Raw genomic sequence first — 20,400 nt, 5'->3', positions numbered from 1 at the left:
TAGTTTAGAAAAATAAAATTTAAAAAAATATAAATCAGGAATAAATTGTAAAAACTTACAGCGTAAATCTTGAACCACGTCCTTCTGATGTAGATCGGAGTGGATTTCCAGTTGGGATGTGCCATGGAGAAGTAACCTTTAATCGTCTCGGTTACTTCTGTTGCAAGGCAGTTATCAACCCCAAACCTGAAAAAAAAAAAAATTTAAAGTTTTAAATATTTATTAAAGTCACAAATGAATTTAAAAAAATTAATGTAACATACATACCAGAGAGTTCCGTCAGGTCGGTCGGGGTCTATGATCGGTAAGCCTTCTCTGCCTGGCAAACCGAGAATGTCCTCAACAGTGTACTGAGAGTAAGGACAACTCGGTGACACCATCAAATCAGCATGAACCTGATTGGCGGGCATCTGAGGAGGCACATGAGGAGCTGGCATCGGATGAGGAGCTATCGGAGGAGGCACATGAGGAACTGATGGCGATGCCGTAGAAGAAGGCGAGACTCTCTGAGAAGATTGAGTCTCGGGGACGGTCTCCTGCTGACCCGAAGAGCCGGGAGCTGAAGAAGAACCGGGAAGTGAAGGCGGGTCTAACCGACTACCCGGTGGACCGAACATCTGCGAGTAGTGAGCAGTACGCTGGTGCTTGCGAATAGTCTGCAAAATTTAAATTTCTAAATTAAAGTCAAGAGTAAAAAAAAAAATTATGAACAGTATTAACTACGTAATTAATAAAATTACGAAACCTAAATTTTCTAAACTAATTTCGTAAACTAAATTCCCTAAACTAACCACCTAATCTAAATTCCCTAAACTACTTAGAGAGGAATGAGAGACTTACCATGGTGAGAGGAAATAGAGAGGCTGTAGAGAGGAAATAGAGAGGAAATGAAGAGGGCCTGCTGTTTCGCCTATATATAGGATTACGGTTCGTCGAAGATTAATCGCAAAATAACGAGGAAAGACAGAGGCCCGTCTTTCGTTTCGTCGCAAGGCCCACGCAAATTAACGAGGAAATACAGAGGCCCGTGTTTTTTTGCGAGGAAATACAGAGGCCCGTCTTTTATTTTACGTCGTTCTTGCGACGATTTTTGTTTTTATCATCGATTTTACGTGCAAATGGCGAGGCTTTTTTTGCTAACCCCTAAAATCTTAAACCCCAAACCTCAAACCCTATCTTTCTTATCTCCAAACCTCAAACCCTATCTTTCTTATATTTCTTATCTTATACTTCATATATTTCTAACCCTTTAACTTCAATATATATATTTTTTTGAATTTGAAAGGTTTAATACGTTGAAAAACAATTTTACAATATCTTACGTATCAAATATGAAAGGTTTAATATGTGTTTCCAATATCTTACGAATCTCGTCATATGTGTTTCCAATATCTTTTTTTCTCTTTTTTTTTTAAGTTTATATAAAATAGAAAATAATTTTTTTTAGGGTTTGCACATTTGGGGTTTAGGGATTTGAGTTTCATTTTAGTTTAGGGTTTATATTTACCGACGAATTAACGACGAAAAGTAAAATAAAAAGCGAACCTCGCTCATTCCACGTAAGTTCACGAGGCTCTTACGACGTTTTCATCTTACGTGGAATAAGCGAGGTCCGCTTCTTTAATTATAAAGCGTCTCTTATTCCACGTAATTTCTCGAGGCTGTTACGACGATTTTTGTTTTTATCATCGACATTACGTGCAAATAGCGAGGCTTTTTTTGCTAACCCCTAAAATCTTAAACCCCAAACCTCAAACCCTATCTTTCTTATCTCCAAACCTCAAACCCTATCTTTCTTATATTTCTTATCTTATACTTCATATATTTCTAACCCTTTAACTTCAATATATATATTTTTTTGAATTTGAAAGGTTTAATACGTTGGAAAACAATTTTACAAATTTTGAATTTTACATATCACACAACAAATCAAACACACTCTACAATTAATTTTGAATTTGACGTATCTCGTCATATGTGTTTCCAATATCTTTCTTCTCTTTTTTTTTTAAGTTTATATAAAATAGAAAATAATTTTTTTTAGTTTATATGAAGTAGGATGGGGAGTTTTAGGGTTTGCACATTTGGGGTTTAGGGATTTGGGTTTCAATTTAGTTTAGGGTTTATATTTACCGACGAATTAACGACGAAAAGTAAAATAAAAAAGCGAACCTCGCTCATTCCACGTAAGTTCACGAGGCTCTTACGACGTTTTGGTCTTACGTGGAATAAGCGAGGTCCGCTTTTTTAATTATAAAGCGTCTTTTATTCCACGTAAGTTAACGAGGCTATTACGACGTTTACTGTTACCATGGAATATGCGAGGTAATGTATTATAAATCGTCGTAAAATTCCCGTGAGGTAACGTGGAAAGTACGACGACTGTCTCTAAACCCCTAAAACGAAACGCCAAACCCCAAACCACATCTTCTTTATCTTCTTTATCTTCTACTTCATATATCAAACACTTCTATCCTTTAACCTCAAGCAATTCATTCTAATCCAAACCGAAAATTATAAAAACACAATTCCTTTACTTATAATTAATGTCGATATCTTATTTATAAATAAACTCCCATTATCTTTAATTATATATAATAAATCAAACTCATACAAATATCAAATACATTAATCGGATTCATCGACATTCTCGTCATCACTTGAAACATCATCATTTTCATGAAACTCGTCTTCAACAGCTTCCTCCGTGGGATCTTCGGTAAGATCTTCATACTCGTGATTATGCGGATCAATGAGAAGGATGTCATCAATTTCTTGTTCAGGTTCATGAACTTCATTTATTTGTTCTTCTTGCAATGGTGGTTCTTCTCCTATGATGATTCGTCCTCGAGGTGTAACTTTGATCACGGCTAACCAATTTATACCCGACTCTCTCATCCGAGGGTATGGAAGGAAGCTAACTTGGTCTGCTTGTGAAGCTAAGATGAAGGGCTCGAATTTGTTGTACCTCCGGCCACCGTTGACATCTACAACACCGAATTTGTTCAACCGAACACCTCTATTGACGACGGGGTCGAACCATTCACACTTGAAGAGGACGCATTTTAGCTTCAATATCCCTGGGAATTCGACTTCAATAATCTCCGTCAAGATTCCGTAGAAATCTGTTTCTCCTTTCACACAAATTCCATAGTTACTGGTTGCCCGCTGTTTACCATACTCATATGTGTGAAAAGTATAGCCTCGTGTGAAATACATCTGTGATGTGGTGACCTTTACAAGTGGAGATTGAATTACTTCGTGTAACCACTTAGGATAATCTGCATCGTCGTCATAATCAACCTATTTAAAAATAAAAAGAACGTTGAAATACAAATCATTCATGTATGAAAATTTTAAAAGTATTTGATTAATACCTGATTCTTCAACCACTTAACAAAGTGTTGATCTTTTCTTTTGTCTACGTCACTTGTGGATATACCAGGAAATGTTTCTTCGACTTGTGAAACAAACATGCTGTAAAATCACATTTTACATGAATTAATCTCTCTCAATTATATAATGTATACTCAATTTAAGTTACCTTTCAAAATAACGCATCAATGGATCCTCGCAATTGAGTAGAATATAGGTGTGTGCACTATGAGCGTCTTCTTCACTCGACCACCAAACCTGTTTTGATTTCCCACCAAGTCGTCCAATCTGGCTAAAGATTTCTGGAACACCAACAACTGCATATGTGGGCGCAACGCCACCATCATCATATCTTCTTGGAGCTCTTCTTCGGGTACGTACTTTTGACGCAAAGTAGTACGATGTGAAGTGAGAAACTTCTTCTGTCAAACTTCCAGCAATTATAGAACCTTCAACTTTGGCGAGGTTCTTTGCTTTTCCCTTCAAATATTTCATGGCTCGCTCGTACTGATACATCCATCCGTAATGTACCGGTCCACGAAGCAATGCCTCATATGGGAGGTGGATAGCTAGATGCTCCATCACGTCAAAAAAGCCTGGAGGAAATATCTTCTCCAAGTTGCACAATAAGATAGGAATGTTCTCCTGAAGCTGTTCTACGACTTCTTCTTTAAGAGTGCGTGTGCTCAAATCCCTGAAAAATGCTCCAATGCCTATTCCAAAAACAATTAAACACATTGTTAGTCAAATACTATTATTGTAAACTAAACCAATTTAATATTATTGTCCTATTGTAAACTACCTGCAAGTGCTTCATGTACGTTTGTTGGAAGTAGCTCCGCAAATGCAAATGGCAGAAGTCGTTGCATAAAGACATGACAATCATGACTCTTCATCCCGGAGAACTTTTGACCCTTTTCAACACATCTTGAAAGATTTGAAACATACCCATCAGGGAACTTCACTTCTGATGCCACCCAATTGAACAAAACCGACTTTTTTTCTGAAGACAATCTAAAAATTGGAACGGGAACTTGGCCATTGCTTTTTATATGTAACTCACTTCTTGAGCAAATATCCGGCAAGTCCAACCTCGATTTTATGTTGTCTTTTGTCTTCCCTGGGACATTCAATATTGTATTCATGATGTTCTCAAAGAAATTCTTCTCTATATGCATCACATCAAGGTTGTGGCGCAGAAGAAGATCCTTCCAATATGGTAACTCCCAAAATATACTCTTCTTGTGCCAGTTGTGATGAACACCGTAAGAATCAGGCATATTACGAGGGACATGCCAATTACCACCCCAGCGAACTGTTTCGTTAGCTCCGTAGTAGTCGATTTGCGCTTCAATTTGTTCTCCAGTTAGATATGGAGGAGGAGTGTCTCTCACAACCTTTTTGTGCCTAAACAAATTCTTGTTTCTTCGGTACGGATGGCCAACTGGAAGAAATCGACGGTGACAATCGAACCAACTTGTCTTTCTACCATTCTTCAGTTGAAATGCATCTGTCGTTCCATTACAATATGGACAAGCTAATCTCCCATGTGTAGTCCATCCAGACAACATCCCATAGGCAGGAAAGTCACTTATGGTCCACAAAAGCATAGCTCGCATCGTAAAATTCTTCTTCGTTGAGCAGTCATACGTCCTCACCCCTGTTGACCACAAATCCTTCAACTCTTTTATCAGTGGTTGTAGGAAAACATCAAGTGACCTTTTTGGATGCTTCGGACCGGGTATTAATATGGTCAAGAATAAAAACTCCCGTTGCATGCACATCTCCGGTGGCAGGTTGTATGGCGTAAGAAAGACTGGCCACAATGAATATTGTCTCCCTGACATTCCAAATGGACTAAATCCATCTGTGCATAATCCGAGGTACACATTCCGGCTATTGCTAGCGAAATTCGGATGTACTTTGTTAAAATGTTTCCAGGCTCTTGCATCTGATGGATGAGTCATCTCACCATCCGTCTGAGTATGCTCGGCATGCCACCTCATCTTTCCAGCAGTCTGCTCCGATTGGTACAATCTTTTCAATCTATCTGTAATTGGTAGGTACCACATCCTTTGGTACGGTACCCTATTACGTCCCCTTCCTTGCGGCTTGAATCGTGGTTTCTTGCAGAATCGACATTCTTCCAACTTCTCATCATCTCCCCAGTAGATCATGCAGTTGTCGATGCAAACATCTATCATCTCCGAAGGCAACCCAAGACTATAAACCAGTTTCTGAATCTCATAATAAGAATCAGCAGACTCATTGTCTTCCGGCAAATACTCTTTAAATAAATCTGCCCATTCGTTCATGCAACTTTCAGGTAGATTGTGATCAGTTTTAATATTCATCATTCTAGCAGCCAATGACAATTTAGAGAGACCTTCTCTACAACCACTGTAAAGTGGTTGATTTGCCGCATCTAACATTTCATAAAACTTTTTTGAATCTATGTTAGGTTCTTCATCTTCATCATCATGAGCTACGAATGCATCAGTTACCATATCATGAACCCTATCATAATCTACCATTGCCTGATCCTCCTGATGGTAACTATGTGCATTATGCAATTGATGATCAACCGGTTCTTCTTGAAAGTTGCTATTACTACTACTAGCTTCATTCTGATCATAACTATAACCTTCTCCATGTTGAAACCAGATATAATAATTTGGCGTGAAACCTCTATTTACTAAATGCTTCCAAACATTTTCACGATTTGCCAACTTTGAATTGTTACATTTTCTACAAGGACAGAATATTTTACCGCTTTCTTGGGCGAGCGGTGTAGAATCTGCTTGATGCATAAAACGCTCCAACCCAGCAAGATATTCTTTCGTCACTCTCCCGTTAGCATCTCTATGCATATACATCCACCTCCGCAACTCGAAAATATTTCCCAAGCCCGACATTTTTTTCACGTTTTTTTTTCTTGTTGGTGTGCTTAAAATTATGTTCAAACCTCCATATTTATAGAAAATTTTCGAATCTGGTAGTTGAATTTTGCTACGAATTTACGACGAAATATTAGGTTGGTGGCAAAAAAAACGTGTTAAGTTGGTGGATTTCTCGTTCTTTCCTCGTAAGTTATTTCCTCGTAAAAATCATGCTAATTTTACGACGAATTTGCGACGAAACACATTTTTCTCGGAAAAACCACGTCAACTTACGACGATTTTACGAGGAAACGCATTACTCGGTATTTTACAAGGCCGTTACGAGGAAACTTTATTTCCTCGCAATTCCATCGTTAAGTCAACGTAATTTCACGAGGATTAGTTTTCATCGTTAAATTTCCTTGCTAAAACTGTGTTTTCTTGTAGTGTACTATTTTATATATATATATATATATATATATATATATATATATATATTAAAACGCTTCCAACACGTTTCCGCTTCCTAAAATTTTATAAAATGTCGATTCCGCGTTTTCAAACGCTTCCGCTTCCACGTACCCGTTTCCGATTCCATGTAACATAGGTTTTGAGTTTCTTTCACACCGTTCCGATTTTATTTTATTGGTTCTTGTAAACCAGCTCCCAATTTCTGCCTAACCGGCTCCAGTCTCTGGTTTATTTAGTCATCTCTAAACCACCGAGTTATCTGATCCAGCCAAATAAAACAGATCATAAGTTCATAACCAATAATCAACCATTGAATTAGAATATTTTGTCTCAGAATTATTTAATTAAAAAAAATGTTAACGTCTGATTAATTATGCTATTACAGCGCTGAGAAATATTACATAGACGATTCTACAGCCGTTGATTCTACCACCATATGAGAATATATGTCTGACTGCGTCACTCCGAGTCGCCCTATGAAATCCATGCTGAAGACCTCTTATAACCATTTTTCTTCATAATATGCATAATTTGCGTTTTTCTAAGATTTGAATCTTAGACTTTTTCTTGTAGAAGTATTAATGAACACTTGGTCAAACCATTGGATCAAGGGGCTTCCACAGTTTAATAAAATTTTGAAGATAAATAAAATTAAGTGAAGAAAATGGAAAGTCGTACAACATAAAAGGAAAGTTTGAAGAGGCTAGCGTTCCAAGTAAGTAAACGTGTGGAGAAACCACATGACAAAAACCAAACATATCAGGAGTTGATTTTAGATACTCTCTCACGTAAGGTCATACCCTAACAATACAAATCATTCTCTCCACTTTCGTTTCTTACAAACCCTATTTTTCAGTCGAGAACGAGAGATAAGGATGGAGAAACAAGAGTTCTTAGAACTGTTTGAGGCAGCAACTAAAGCGGCAAAGTCTGCTGTGATAGGAGACGGTAAGAGTTCTTCTCCAACGGTCTTTAGGTGCGTGGAGGCCATGATTCGTTTGAAGGAAGCTCCAGAGTCACTTGCTTGCGAGTTGGTCACCGATCGCAGATACCCTCAAACTGGAAAGAGCCACATCCTATTAATGGACGACAAAAACCCTAGAATCCAATCCGAGGCAAAGCTTCTTTACACTCTTTTGCTAAGGTATCTCTACGCCACCGGAAGGAAACAGTGCCACGTTCTGATAAAGGGAAACAGAGCCAACGTCGTGATAGAGTTCACAATCAACAGGTGGTGGTGAAGAATAAGAATAATAAGAAGAAGCTTGTGGAGGAGGAGATGATTTGGACGAAGACGGGGGATTCTAACCGGGACAAAGTGCGTGAGATTCTTCACAAGTCCTTGTCTAAAGTTGCTAACGAGGTTGTTGTTTAGATGAAGGAAGGAGTGGTTTCTTGCGATTCTTGGAGTGTGGCTGCTTCGGTTGAATCTGCCATGTTTGAGAGACTAGGTTCTTTCGAGGCTCCTCAAAAAGCAAAGTACAGATCGATTCTTTTCAACATTGGAGACAGCAGCAATCCAGATCTCAGGAGGAAAGTGCTAATTGGTGAGAGGTTGGTGACAATGGAGAAAGAAGAGATGGCTAGCAACAAGATTCAGATGCAAGTTCAAAAAATCAAAGAGAAAGCCAGAGTTAAGGAAGAGAATCGAGTGAAGAGTATGATGATGTTTCAGTCAGGCAGTGTGATCATGACTTAATAAATAGATTATCAGTTTATTGTAGTCTCTTATCTTGGTGGTCTCAATGTAAAAACAGTTTAAGTTCTGGGTTGCGAAGTTTAATTTGCAACTCTTGTCTTGTTTCATTTGTTAAAAACAAAGTACATACATATATATATATCTTCTCAGTCATTACATGATTTGATTCAGTGTTTGATTTTCATTACTATATTGGTTCCAAGCTAATGTTTCCACAAATTTACCAAACAATGTATAAAAGCTTGCTGAGACTTATTTGATTCATCATCATTCTGAATAGACGAGCTCCCAAGAAAGCGTGGCTCCTCTATAGCAATACTTTGACTCAAGACCTTTAAGATTTGTGGAAGAAAAAAAGACTAGAAAGTCCCAATCATCATCATCATCTACATCTTCGTCCTTATCACACTTTCTACTGTTCTAACCTGATCTCTCGTCCACAAGATGGATACCTTTTGATGCAATCCTAAGCGGCAGCAAATACAAAGACAAGAAGATTTGGTTTAGATCAAAAGGAACAGAAACTGTTGCACAATCAGTGGAAGTTCTTATTAATCTTATTGGGTTCATTCATGAAGTTTTAGACAAAGAAAAGCTACTGGTTTGGTTGATGGACGTATTGGTCTTCTAGAATTGGTATTTTAGCTTGAGTTTGATCAGAATATTCAGCAAGAAAAGTGAAGTATAAGCCTTCGACGAAAATTAGAAGAAGAAGCTGCAACTACCGTTGTCCCAACCACCTACATTTATTGCTTGTCTGTTTTATGTTTTCTATGCTGTTCATGCAGCAAGTCTTATGTTTTCTATGATGATCAAGCAGTAGGTCTAGAATTTTCTATTTAAGTATGTCAAGTCTGTACCAAAAGTTTCAATCATCATTTTTATAAAACTATTTCTTCTTTAATTTGATGATTCATTGTTCTTATGAACAACCTGATTGTGGAGGTGTGTAAACCCAAAGCAAATCAGCAATCTCTCCTGTTGGCTAGTGTGTCATATCCAAAACAAGAGAGTGGTTAATCTGAGGCCATTCCGCAATCTCAGTGTGACCTAACAATCCATCTATATATCCAGAAACTGCCATTCATCTATCTATCCCAAAATAAACCATCTATCATCTATCCTTGTTCGATCCAACCAAAATCAGAGTGGAATATCCTAGGGAAGGTTTCATGAAGTGGTATCAGAGCAACACTCTGAAGATAGATTTCAATTTTTGGGTTTATTTTTCAATCTTTTCTTTGTTATAAATTCTCTGTTTTCTGGGTTTTCAATTTCAATTCAGTTTCTCTTTTTTTTTTTGGTTTAATTTAGAAAATTCTCTGTTTCTCTGGGATTGATTTCAAGTTCTTTATCATTTATGGATTTGATTTTGAATTTTCTGTTGTTGGGCTTGACTACACATCCCTATGTTCATACCAAGGGTTTTTTTATGGAGGAAAATGTCATGAAACCTATCTCTCTTGGACTGCAAATGTGGAAAAATGTATCTAGCACAATCACATTCCTAAGAATGAAAGGTTATCAGTGGCTGCTAGTAGGCTCAGAGGTGAAGCTAAAAGTTGGTGGGAGAGAGAGGAGGAAAAACGTTGGTTTCATAACAGACCAGCCATCACAACTTGGGATGAGCTTGAGAACATCATGGATAAGAGGTATATACCAAAAGACTTCCATGTAGCTATCAAGGAACAATATGGCTGGAGACCAACTCCTAGGAAAGTTCTATCATCATCATCATCTCAACTCAAGCTAAGCAAAACCATGTCTGATTCAGAAGGAAAAGCTAATCCACCTGCAGTAAACATTAGTTTGTTGCAAGTGGAGGCTATGGTGTCTGAAGTCATGAGAAGATTGTGTGTTGATAGTACAAAGTTGAGAATCATGCTGCATACAAAGCTCGAACCACATAATCAACGACAAGAGTCTCAATTGCATGCGATTATAAGTGTACAGGAAGAACTTGTTGAGAAGAAAGAAGAAATGGTGCCAGAATCAACCAATCAGTGTCTGAAACCAGAGAAGGAAACACAAGTTGTATGTGTGCATGTACCTGATCAACCCAAAGGAAAAGAGGAAGTGCTTGAAGATTCATCTACTGCTGCAGAATTGGCGCTTATTTTGGTTGATCAAGGTGAAAATACTAAGACTTTGACTTCTGAAATTTTGATCAAACCTATGTCATGCATTCAGCTCAGCTTAGTTGAACATCTTAGTTGAACATAATCAATCAATCCTCAAAACCTATGTCATGCATTCAGCTCAGCTTAGTTGAACATCTGAGATTATCGTCGGACTGATTTCGCAACAACATTACTTTGAATCAAATCATTATTCTTTATAACAAGTATAAGAACAGAATAGGTCTCCACCTGATGTCTTTATCATTATTTTGTAAGGACAATGCCTTCCGCAAGTTTTGCATATAGGTCGAGTTGGATAAGTGTTTGGAAGATAATGAATCGTTTCCTTGTCAGATGTAACAACAGTTTTTCCGGATTTCATATGCGGATCCCTTCCCAATAGATAGTCGACGTGGAGGGTGACTTCACACTCGTTGCATGCATATAATCCTTGCTGTGGAATTACATCTTTTTCGCATATTTCGCACCAGCAAAGTTCATCATCATCTGCATATTCTTTGTACGAAAAAACGAGCAAATGCTCATCATGCTTGTACCTTAATTTATGTGGAAGAGTGGCACAACGAAAACACAGAACAAAACTGCATTCAACACAATCTAAAGGTTGTTCCTGTCGGTATCGACAAATATAACACGGTATGCTTGTGTATTCACCACAAGTTATGAACAAGGGATGTGGATGAGAGTAATGATTAAACGGCTCACAAATAGAAGCACACAGTGTGTCTAGCTTCCAATCACACCCCTCGATCGGACACACATACGCGAAACCGCATGAGTTACGGTCACATTTCCTACACATGAAGCAACTTGTGGTATACGCGAGCTCTAGAATCAATGGATGATCATGTAGCATAAATTGTTTCACCCGGGGAAGATATGCACATGATTCATGTAAAATGAAATCGCATGATTGCATACAACGATACACATTACCATTACCGTAGAACGGAAGCATGCACGCTTGACAATGCTTGTTTTCATCATGAAATTGTTTTTCAAGTTTTACTTGATGACAAGGATGACCCTGATGCAGTATAACTCCATCACCTTTATCTTCAAATATTTTAGTATTTTCATATGTTTCTTCAGTCTCTCCTTTTTTTTTGTCACACAAACGATTATATTAAATCTAAAACAAGTTTAAGCGATTACATCCGGAGCTATGCTCAACGGTAACAAGATAATAACCGGAGGGGTCCTCGACGGTTTGAAGAACAACATAAACACAAACACTAAACCAATGGATAACAAAGCTTACAGGAGAGTCTTGCTCGATAAATGGAGAACAGTGGGAAGCAACGGATGTGTCCCTGAATAGGCTACTACCACGAGCAAGAAATAGTCGCACGCGACGTTGATTAGACCAAACTGTCAAGTTTGGAAGGAGGTGGAACGAGCATGAACAGCTCTAACTCCGACCTCGATGTTCCCCGAATAGACTACGTGAATCTCATCAGAAACGAAGAGTAACAAGGTCCTGGATTTGGAGCTGACAAACAAATAGGCTGGACCTTGAACCCGAATAGCGCCAGTGACAAATTCAGAGCTAAAGCTAACTCTACTGACATGTGATGAATGTACGAATAATGGCGATTTTAGTTCGACATCACGGCTTTGGGCTAGGTGAACCCTTTGCAGTGAGGCGCGACGGCAGACCATGGACAGACATGATGCTTCGGAGGAGGATTGATGGCTCAAGTATATAATAATCAGCACGTTCAAGCTCCTTAAATGGTTTTGGTTCAAGCCAAAGCATGTGTCGGTTGAGTACCAGCGGCTCTCGGAGGGGATAGGAGTGACAAGGCGACGCGGCGGATGTGAGGTGATGCTCTTGACGATCAAACATGAGGAACTGCACAATGAGATCCAGCTGAGAAGGTGAACTCTGATATTACCGTATCGGGATCCATGGCTCTCATCGAGACCTGAGCTAAACCGCAATTCCATGGCAACACTTTGAAAACTCATATCAAGAGATTTGTGGGGGTTAGGGACCAAGAGTTGATACAGCGATGATGAGCGCAATGAAGGAGTGAATCTGACGGTGGAGGAGCGAATCTGACGGTGGAGGAGCTGCGGTAGTTGAAGGGGAATGCAAAACAGAGGTGAGGCGTAAGAGGGGAGAGATGGCGTGGCGGAGGTGAATAGATGCTCTTGATGATATTCCAAGATGGGACGAGAGCTGGGAACAGGCTGAGAAACTATGTTCCACTATTACCGTAGCGGAACTCGTAGCTCTCAACAAACCCTAAGCTGAGTACTCCACAACAACAATATGATTGTTCCTATCAAGAGATCTGTCGAATTGAAACCCTGAAGATTCTCGTCCAAAGGTTCAAGATTTGGAGTTGGTGGAGAGACGAGGCGTTTCGGCGGAGAGGGAACTTGTCTTGTGACCTTTACTATGACCGGCGAGGGAAAGGGGCGAAACAGAGGAGGTTTAGGCCGTGTATCGAGTGGAGACTCAGTGAGTACGAGCATATGAGCCGACCAACGAGACCACACACGAAGTGAGTAGATCTGGTGCTTCTGTTTGCCTTGAGAGGTTGGGCGGTGATGAGGAGATGAGACGGAGAGGCGGTGGCGACCAAGAGAGTAACATGGAAGACGGTAGCGATGAGAAGGTTCGGCGAGATGGCGATGGTGGAGACGACGAGAACACTGACACAAGAACTGAAGACAACGATGTAAAAAACAGAGATCGATAAGGAGTGGCTGACGGAGCAGAGGACCCGACGCCGGCGGCAAAAAGCCTCACCGGCATGGAGGGATGCTAGCGGCGGCGGCGTCTTCACTTGAGTTCGTCCTAGATAGCGTTTTTTGTTCGATACACGATCCTTTAGGCTCTCCTTCAAGTTCTTTCCCGTCGGATACATCACGTCGTAGTGCACATCTGGAGTGCATTGCATAAACGCATCCTTTCACACAAGAATATTCTCTGTAGTTTATGTCTATCTTTTGATAACAAACTCCACAATCAGCCGACTCCTTGAAAAGGTTACTAGGAGTAAAAGCGAGACGGTGATTATGACGAGATACCTTTATAACATATGGTAAGTCGATACACCTTTTATGAACAAAGAAATCACATAAGAGACATGTGTATAATAAGTGAGAATAATCATCATCCACCAATCCACAAACATCACAAGCCAAAGTAGATTTCCTGGGAAAGTAATGGAGGGTATGCTTGTGCCTTTTAGGATTGTCTATAGTAAGGGATGTTGGTTATCTCGAGCAAATAATATGAAGTGCAAAATCGCAAATAAGGCAATAGTATAATAGAGAAGGAAAAGGACAGAAACCTTGACAAGAAAAACATCTTGAATTAGAGTATTGCTCAGACCAGAGAAGTTGAAGAGGATTTTTTTTTTTTTTTTGATAAAAAGAAGTTGAAGAGGATGCTTTGGATGATCAGAGGAATGGTAAATAGAAGGAGACTCAACACATTCTTTGTGATATGCACGATTACAGTAGCTGCAGAAGTAACATGTATCTGTTTCGATCTACATGTGACAATTTTCGCAAGTACCGTAAAATATTTCTTCACCCTCTTTTTTGCTGCAATGAAATAGAGAATGGAGATTATTGGAATTTTCGTTGAAACAGGAAGTTTTGACTATGCGATAGTTGAACTGAAAGCTTTGTCCGCTAATTTTTGCCGGTTTGGTATGCTCTTTTTCTTTTTCATATCGTTCTTTTGGGCACAAGAGATGACATGAACGAACTTGGTTAAGAGGATCCATGGGTTAGGTTATTATTTTGGTCTGAAGATTTAATGTTTACTTATTACAACAACTAATATGGTATATATATACACTGGAAAAATAGTTTATATGTTTACAAAAACAGCATATCACGCCAAGTATTGCAATTTTTGTTCATTTCAAACTTCCTCACATGCAACAAAGCAAGAATGGGATTCGTTTACAAATGTCAGAGTTTCAAGTTTTGATTATTCCTTTTTGAATGAAAAAGCGAGTGATGAGGGACACAAGTTATTCAATGTTCTTTTATTTGCTTAGGCACGTTTATACACAGCTATATTTCAAATGTTGGCCTTCGTAATGTTTCACGTTTATATGACACTTCATTCTGCGATGATATAACAAAATGCTAAGCAACAATAAGGCATGAATTGTTCCCCTGTTTTTTTGGTGATAAATAATTATACTTTTACTAGTTGTTTAATTTATGAAGACCATCTCCGTTGCTTAAAATTTTTAAACCAAATAATATTATTATTTTACTAAAACTTAGTTCGTTTGATAAAAATTGAGTATTTAAAAAAAAAAATCAACCTATTTATAATTTGCCGAGTATCATTTCTTATCGTTAAATAGTATTTCATAATACATCTCAAATGAAATCAGATTTTTTAAAGTCGAGCTATTGTTTTAATTTTCACTCTTCATTTCATGTTTTTATACGTGGCATTTCTTTTTCGCTTATCATCATCATCTCAATTGCATGGGGTATAAGTTGGGCCCGCTTTATTACAAATCTAATCGGTTTAGTCTCTGGTTTGATTTATGATTACATTTTATGACACAACACAAAGAAGCAAGTAAATAGATCGGTCCTAAAACCCTAGCAGTGAGAGAGAGAGAAAGCAATGAGCATCATCGCAGGCTCCTACGAGAGATTCATATGGGGTTTCAAGCTTAAACCCACAAAGCACGACGCCGACACTCAAACCCTAACCCTCTCCCCTCTCTTCTCCTACCCTTCCCACATCTCCTCCATCACCACCGTCGCTTGCTCCGGTCCCGCCGCCGCTTCCGGCGGCTCCGACGACACAATCCACCTCTACGACCTCCCTTCCGCCTCCTCCCTCGGCTCTCTCCTCGACCACAACCACACCGCTTCGATCACCGCCCTCTCCTTCTACACCCCCTCCTCCCTCTCCTTCCCTCGCAATCTCATCTCCGCCGCCGCCGATGGCTCCGTCGCGATCTTCGACACAGACCCTTTTGTCCTCCTCAAGTCCTTTCGTCCTCACAAGAAGGCCGTCAACGATCTATCGATTCACCCTTCTGGGAAGCTCGCTTTGGCTGTTTACCGTGACGAGTGCTTTGCGATGTTGAATCTTGTGAGGGGGAAGAGGAGTTTTTGCTGTAGGTTGGGGCACGAGGCGAGTCTTGTGAAGTTTGATCCGAGTGGGGAGAGGTTCTTCATGGTGGTGAATAGTAAAGTTGGTGTTCATCAGAGTGAGGATGCTAAGCTTCTTCTTGAGCTGGACAATGGTAGCCGTAAGCGTATTCTATGCGCTTCTCCTGGAGACGTGAGATTCTTTCTTTACTTATCTATCTCTTTGTCTCTATTTAGTAACTTGTCTTCCTCAACTTGTGTTTAGAGTTGTTATGGTGATGGTTTTTGATTTAGATTTTTTAAGCTAAAATGTTTGATTGATTTGCAACAGAGTGGGACTCTGTTTACAGCTGGTGAGGATCGGGCTATAACAGCTTGGGACACAAATAGCGGGAAGCTTGCTTATTCCATACAAGATGCTCACCCAGCTCGGATCAAAGGTGTCGTCACACTTACGAAGAATGACAGTGACGGTGCGTCAGAAGATCCGTATTTGGTTGCTTCTGCATCTTCTGATGGGATCATACGTGTTTGGGACATGCGAATGGCGGCTAAAGAGAATGCAAAACCATTAGCCGAGACAAACACTAAATCAAGGCTTACTTGTCTTGCCGGGTCAGCTCTTAACTGTGAGTTTACACGTTTCCAAAGCATACAAAGAGAATGAAATAAAGCTCTGTACAAGATTGTGACATAAAAATTCTTCATCTTCCTCTGTTTTATTCAGCTATGAGACGGCCACAGATTGGAAATCAAAAATCTCAGAAGCTAGAGGAAGGGCTGAACACAGAATGAGAGCTGCTTATTGACTACTAAAAGCTTTTGTGCTGACAACTATCTGATACAAGTTTTGGTAGAATCTTAAAATATGATCCAGTATGTTTTTTGTCGAATTACAATCAAACAATTTTGTTAAACCCTCAGATTTGTGAAAGAAACCCATACTTACTATTTATCATTCACATGAGTTATCGCATTATGTGAATCATTAACTCCTACCTAACTCGGCTTGTTGTGCATTACAAGTAATCACTTGTTTATTCAAATTGTATTGAACCAAAACGTTCTACAGTAAAAGCTGATTCAATGTATGTTTTCAAAAAAACAAAAAGAGCGTCACACCGTTTGTGAATGCATGAAGAAATGCAAATGGAAGCAACTACATGGCTCAATACTGAGTAGTGTTGTTTGGGATTTTGCCTTGTTTCAACTGGGAAAGAGCATATTCACCGGTACGGATGAGATCGGCAACGTTGTGTTTGGAAACCTCTTCGGAGCCAAACAAGAAGATGGTCTTAATCTCAGCTTTCTTGGCGAGTCTTGAAGCGTAACTAAGCTGCAGTTTCGGTGAGTTCACGCTCCTTAGTAACTGGCGGTACAAGGAAAGAACTTTACCTCTGTTCTTTGCAGCTTCTTCTGCCGTTAACCATAGCAGGCTCGTCATGATAAACACAAGAGTTGTCCCTGCAATAAAAGAGAGCAAAATGTTCATTGAGCAATTTCATCGAACACTTTGTCCGCAAGAATTAAACACCAAAATGATGTAATAACAAAAAGAGACGATACATCGCCCAAGCAATAACATAGCTCAAAGAAGCAGACCTAAGGGAACTTCGATATTATTGACTTGCCTTTAGCTGGGAGAGATTTTCAACGGGCGGCGAGGATCCGGCGAGCGTAATCAAGAATCACCGAGAGAGATGGGAAAATCCCTAATTGATGGTCCGTTCCGATTTTATTTTATTGGTTTTCGTAAACCAACTCTCAGTTTCAGCCTAACCGGCTTCAATCTCTGGTTTATCTAGTCATCTCTAAACCACCAAATTATCTGATTAAACCAGATAAAATTGCGGTTCTTGTAAACCAGCTCCCAATTTCTGGTTTAGTCATTTCGAAACCACCGAGTTATCTGATTAAGCCAAATAAAATAGATCATAACCGATAATCACCATTAAATTTGGGAATTTTTTCTCAGAAGATTATAATTTTTTTTACAACAAAAATTCTTGGTCCTAGAGCCACCTCGAAGGAACTGTATCAACATAAACCATAGCATATAGCGAAGTCCTAGCACCTCGTGCCAGCTTGTCCGCCAGAGTATTTTGTGCCCTTGGGATATGTTGGATAATAAAGTTAATAAAGAATTCCTTACATCGCAGAAACTCCTCCATGTGTGTAGTGAACGCCGACCATTCGGTCGGTGTAGACATCATCTTTACCAATTGAGAACAATCAGTTGCAAACACCACCTCTGAGATTTGTAGGGTCTTCATGCACTTCATCGTCCATATCAAAGCTTCACATTCAGCATGTAAAGGTGATATACTTCTGCGAATAGACATTGCATCCATCATAGTATCAGTTGATCCATCTTTTCTGTAGACCCATCCCTGCCCTGTATAAGGATCATGTTCCTTCCATGCTCCATCTATATAACACTTGTTAACTCCGTGTGGAAAATGGTTCTCTGCAATATGTAGAGATTCACGATTTATAGACTCATATGTCTGGGCTTCAGGCCACAAAACACCTTCTATCTCCGCCGTCCGAAGAATATCTCCGCCGTCAGAAGATTATATTATTTAATAAAATTTTGAAGATAAATAAAATTAAGTGAAGAAAATGGAAAATCGTACAACGAAAAAGGAAAGTTTGAAGAGGCTTGAGTACCAAGTGAGTAAACGTGTGGAGAAACAACACAACAAAACCATACCTATCAGGAGTTGACTTTAGATACTCTCTCTTTATATACAAACACGTAAGGTCAAACTCTAACAATACAAATCATTCTCTCCACTTTCGTTGCTTCCAAACCCTATTTTTCAGTCGAGAAAGAGAGAGAACAGAGAAGGATGGAGAAGCAGGAGTTCTTGGAACTGTTTGAGGCAGCAACTAAAGCAAAAGTCTGCTGCGAGAGGAGACAGTAAGAGTTCTTCTCCAGCGGTCTCTAGGTGCGTGGAGGCCATGATTCGTTTGAGAGAAGCTCCAGAGTCACTTGCTTACGAGATGGTCATCGACATCACATACCCTCAAATTGGAAAGAGTCACATGCTTTTCACGGAGCACAAAAACCCTAGAATCCAGTCTGAGGGAAAGATTCTTTACTTTCTTTGGCTCAGATATGTCTATGCTATGGGGAGGAAACAGAGCTCACGATCTCATGATCGGCCGGTGGTGAATAAGGAGAAGAAGCTTGTGGATGAGAAGATGATTTCGATGACGACAGGGGATTCTAACCGAGACAAAGTACGTGAGATTCTTCACAAGTCCTTGTCTAAAGTCGCTAACGAGGTTGTTGTTGGGATGAAGGAAGGAGTGGTTTCTTGCGATTCTTGGAGTGTGGCTGCGTTGGTTGAATCAGCCATGTTTCAGAAACTAGGTTCTTTCGAGGGGACTCAAAAAGCAAAGTACAGATCGATTCTTTTCAACATGGGAGACAACAGCAATCCATATCTCAGGAGGAAAGTGTTAATTGGTGAGATCAGTGGAGAGAGGTTGGTGACGATGGAGAAAGAAGAGATGGCTAGCAACAAGATTCAGATGCAAGTTCAAAAAATCAAAGAGAAAGCCATAGTTAAGGAAGAGAATCGAGTAAATAGTATGATGATGTTTCAGTCAGACAGTCTGATCATGACTTAATAAATAGATTATCAGTTTATTATAGTCTCTTATCTTGGTGGTCTCAATGTAAAAACAGTTTAAGTTCTGGGTTGCCAAGTTTAATTTGATATGTCTTGTTTCATTTGTTAAAAACAAAGTACATATATATATAGTATATACATATCTTCTCCGTCTTATTACATGATTTGATTCAGTGTTTGATTTTCATTACTATGTTGGTTCCAAGCTAATGTTTCCACAAATTTACCAAACAATGTATAAAAGTTTGCTGAGACTTATTTGATTCATCATCATTCTGAATAGACGAGCTCCCAAGAAAGTGTGGTTCCTCTATAGCAATACTTTGAATATGGACTAGAAAGTCCCAATCATCATCTCCATCTTCATCTTCGTCCTTATCACACTTTCTATTGTTCTAATCTGATCTCTCGTCCACAAGATTGATACCTTTTGATGCAATCCTGAGCAGCATCAAATACAAAGACAAGAAGATTTGGTTTAGATAAAAAGGAACAAAAACTGTTGCACAATCAGTGGGAATTCTTATTAATCTTATTGGACTCATTCATAAAGATTTAGACAGAGAAAAGCTACTGATTTGGTTGAAGGACGTATTGGGCTTATAGAATTGGTATTTGAGCTTGAGTTTGATCAGAATATTGAGCAAGAAAAGTGAGGTAGAAGCCTTGGACGAAAATTAGAAGAAGAAGCTGCAACTACCATTGTCCCAACCACCTACATTTATTGCTTGTCTGTTTTATGTTTTCTATGTTTTTCATGCACCAAGTCTTATGTTTTCTATGATGATCATGCAGCATGTCTAGAATTTCTATTTAAGTATGTCAAGTCTATACCAGAAGTTTCAATCATCATTTTTTTTAAACTATTTCTTCTCTTATTTGATGATTCATTGTTCTTATAAACAACATGATTGTGGAGGTGTGTAAACCCAAAGAAAATCAGCAACCTCTCATGTTGGCTAGTGTATCATATCCAGACAAGAGAGTGGTTAATCTGAGGCCATTCTGCAACCTCAGTGTGACCTAACAATCCATCTATCTATCCAGAAATTGCCATTCATCTATCTATCCCAAAATAAACCATCTATCATCTATCCTTG

At 39.2% G+C, this 20,400-nt stretch overlaps 3 protein-coding genes and 2 pseudogenes across 4 annotated transcripts; 3 read left to right on the top strand and 2 right to left on the bottom strand.

Annotated features, from left to right (window-relative positions):
- The first annotated feature begins 7,585 nt into the window (after window positions 1-7,585).
- On the top strand, window positions 7,586-14,891 carry LOC125588767 (annotated as a pseudogene).
- LOC125588766 lies at window positions 12,593-13,982 on the bottom strand (annotated as a pseudogene).
- Window positions 14,892-15,090: 199 nt separating the features above from the next.
- On the top strand, window positions 15,091-16,617 carry LOC106393284 (p21-activated protein kinase-interacting protein 1-like). The gene is made up of 3 exons (XM_048760532.1): window positions 15,091-15,852; window positions 15,991-16,288; window positions 16,387-16,617. Exons 1-3 carry the CDS (start codon window positions 15,184-15,186, stop codon window positions 16,452-16,454), a joined length of 1,035 nt encoding a protein of 344 aa, XP_048616489.1. The 5' UTR covers window positions 15,091-15,183; the 3' UTR covers window positions 16,455-16,617.
- A 61-nt stretch (window positions 16,618-16,678) lies between these two features.
- Window positions 16,679-17,428, bottom strand: LOC125588765. Of its 2 annotated transcripts, none has more exons than XM_048760533.1 (2): window positions 17,291-17,428; window positions 16,679-17,123 (listed from the first exon to the last, which is right to left on the bottom strand). In XM_048760533.1, the coding sequence occupies exon 2, from the start codon at window positions 17,101-17,103 to the stop codon at window positions 16,828-16,830; it is 276 nt and encodes a 91-aa protein (XP_048616490.1). In that variant the 5' UTR covers window positions 17,104-17,123; window positions 17,291-17,428; the 3' UTR covers window positions 16,679-16,827. The 2 variants fall into 2 exon arrangements, with proteins under 2 accessions (XP_048616490.1, XP_048616491.1); XM_048760534.1 differs by having other exon boundaries at window positions 17,262-17,381.
- An 853-nt stretch (window positions 17,429-18,281) lies between these two features.
- On the top strand, window positions 18,282-19,298 carry LOC125588528. The gene is made up of 2 exons (XM_048759919.1): window positions 18,282-18,332; window positions 18,486-19,298. Exons 1-2 carry the CDS (start codon window positions 18,282-18,284, stop codon window positions 19,296-19,298), a joined length of 864 nt encoding a protein of 287 aa, XP_048615876.1.
- Window positions 19,299-20,400: the final 1,102 nt, after the last annotated feature.

The sequence above is a fragment of the Brassica napus genome, chromosome C6 (genome assembly GCF_020379485.1).
Source record: "Brassica napus cultivar Da-Ae chromosome C6, Da-Ae, whole genome shotgun sequence".
In the NCBI taxonomy this organism is placed as follows: Eukaryota; Viridiplantae; Streptophyta; class Magnoliopsida; order Brassicales; family Brassicaceae; genus Brassica; species Brassica napus.
The sequence above is the reverse complement of the archived record's forward strand: the minus strand, read 5'-3'. Positions and strand labels throughout refer to the sequence as shown.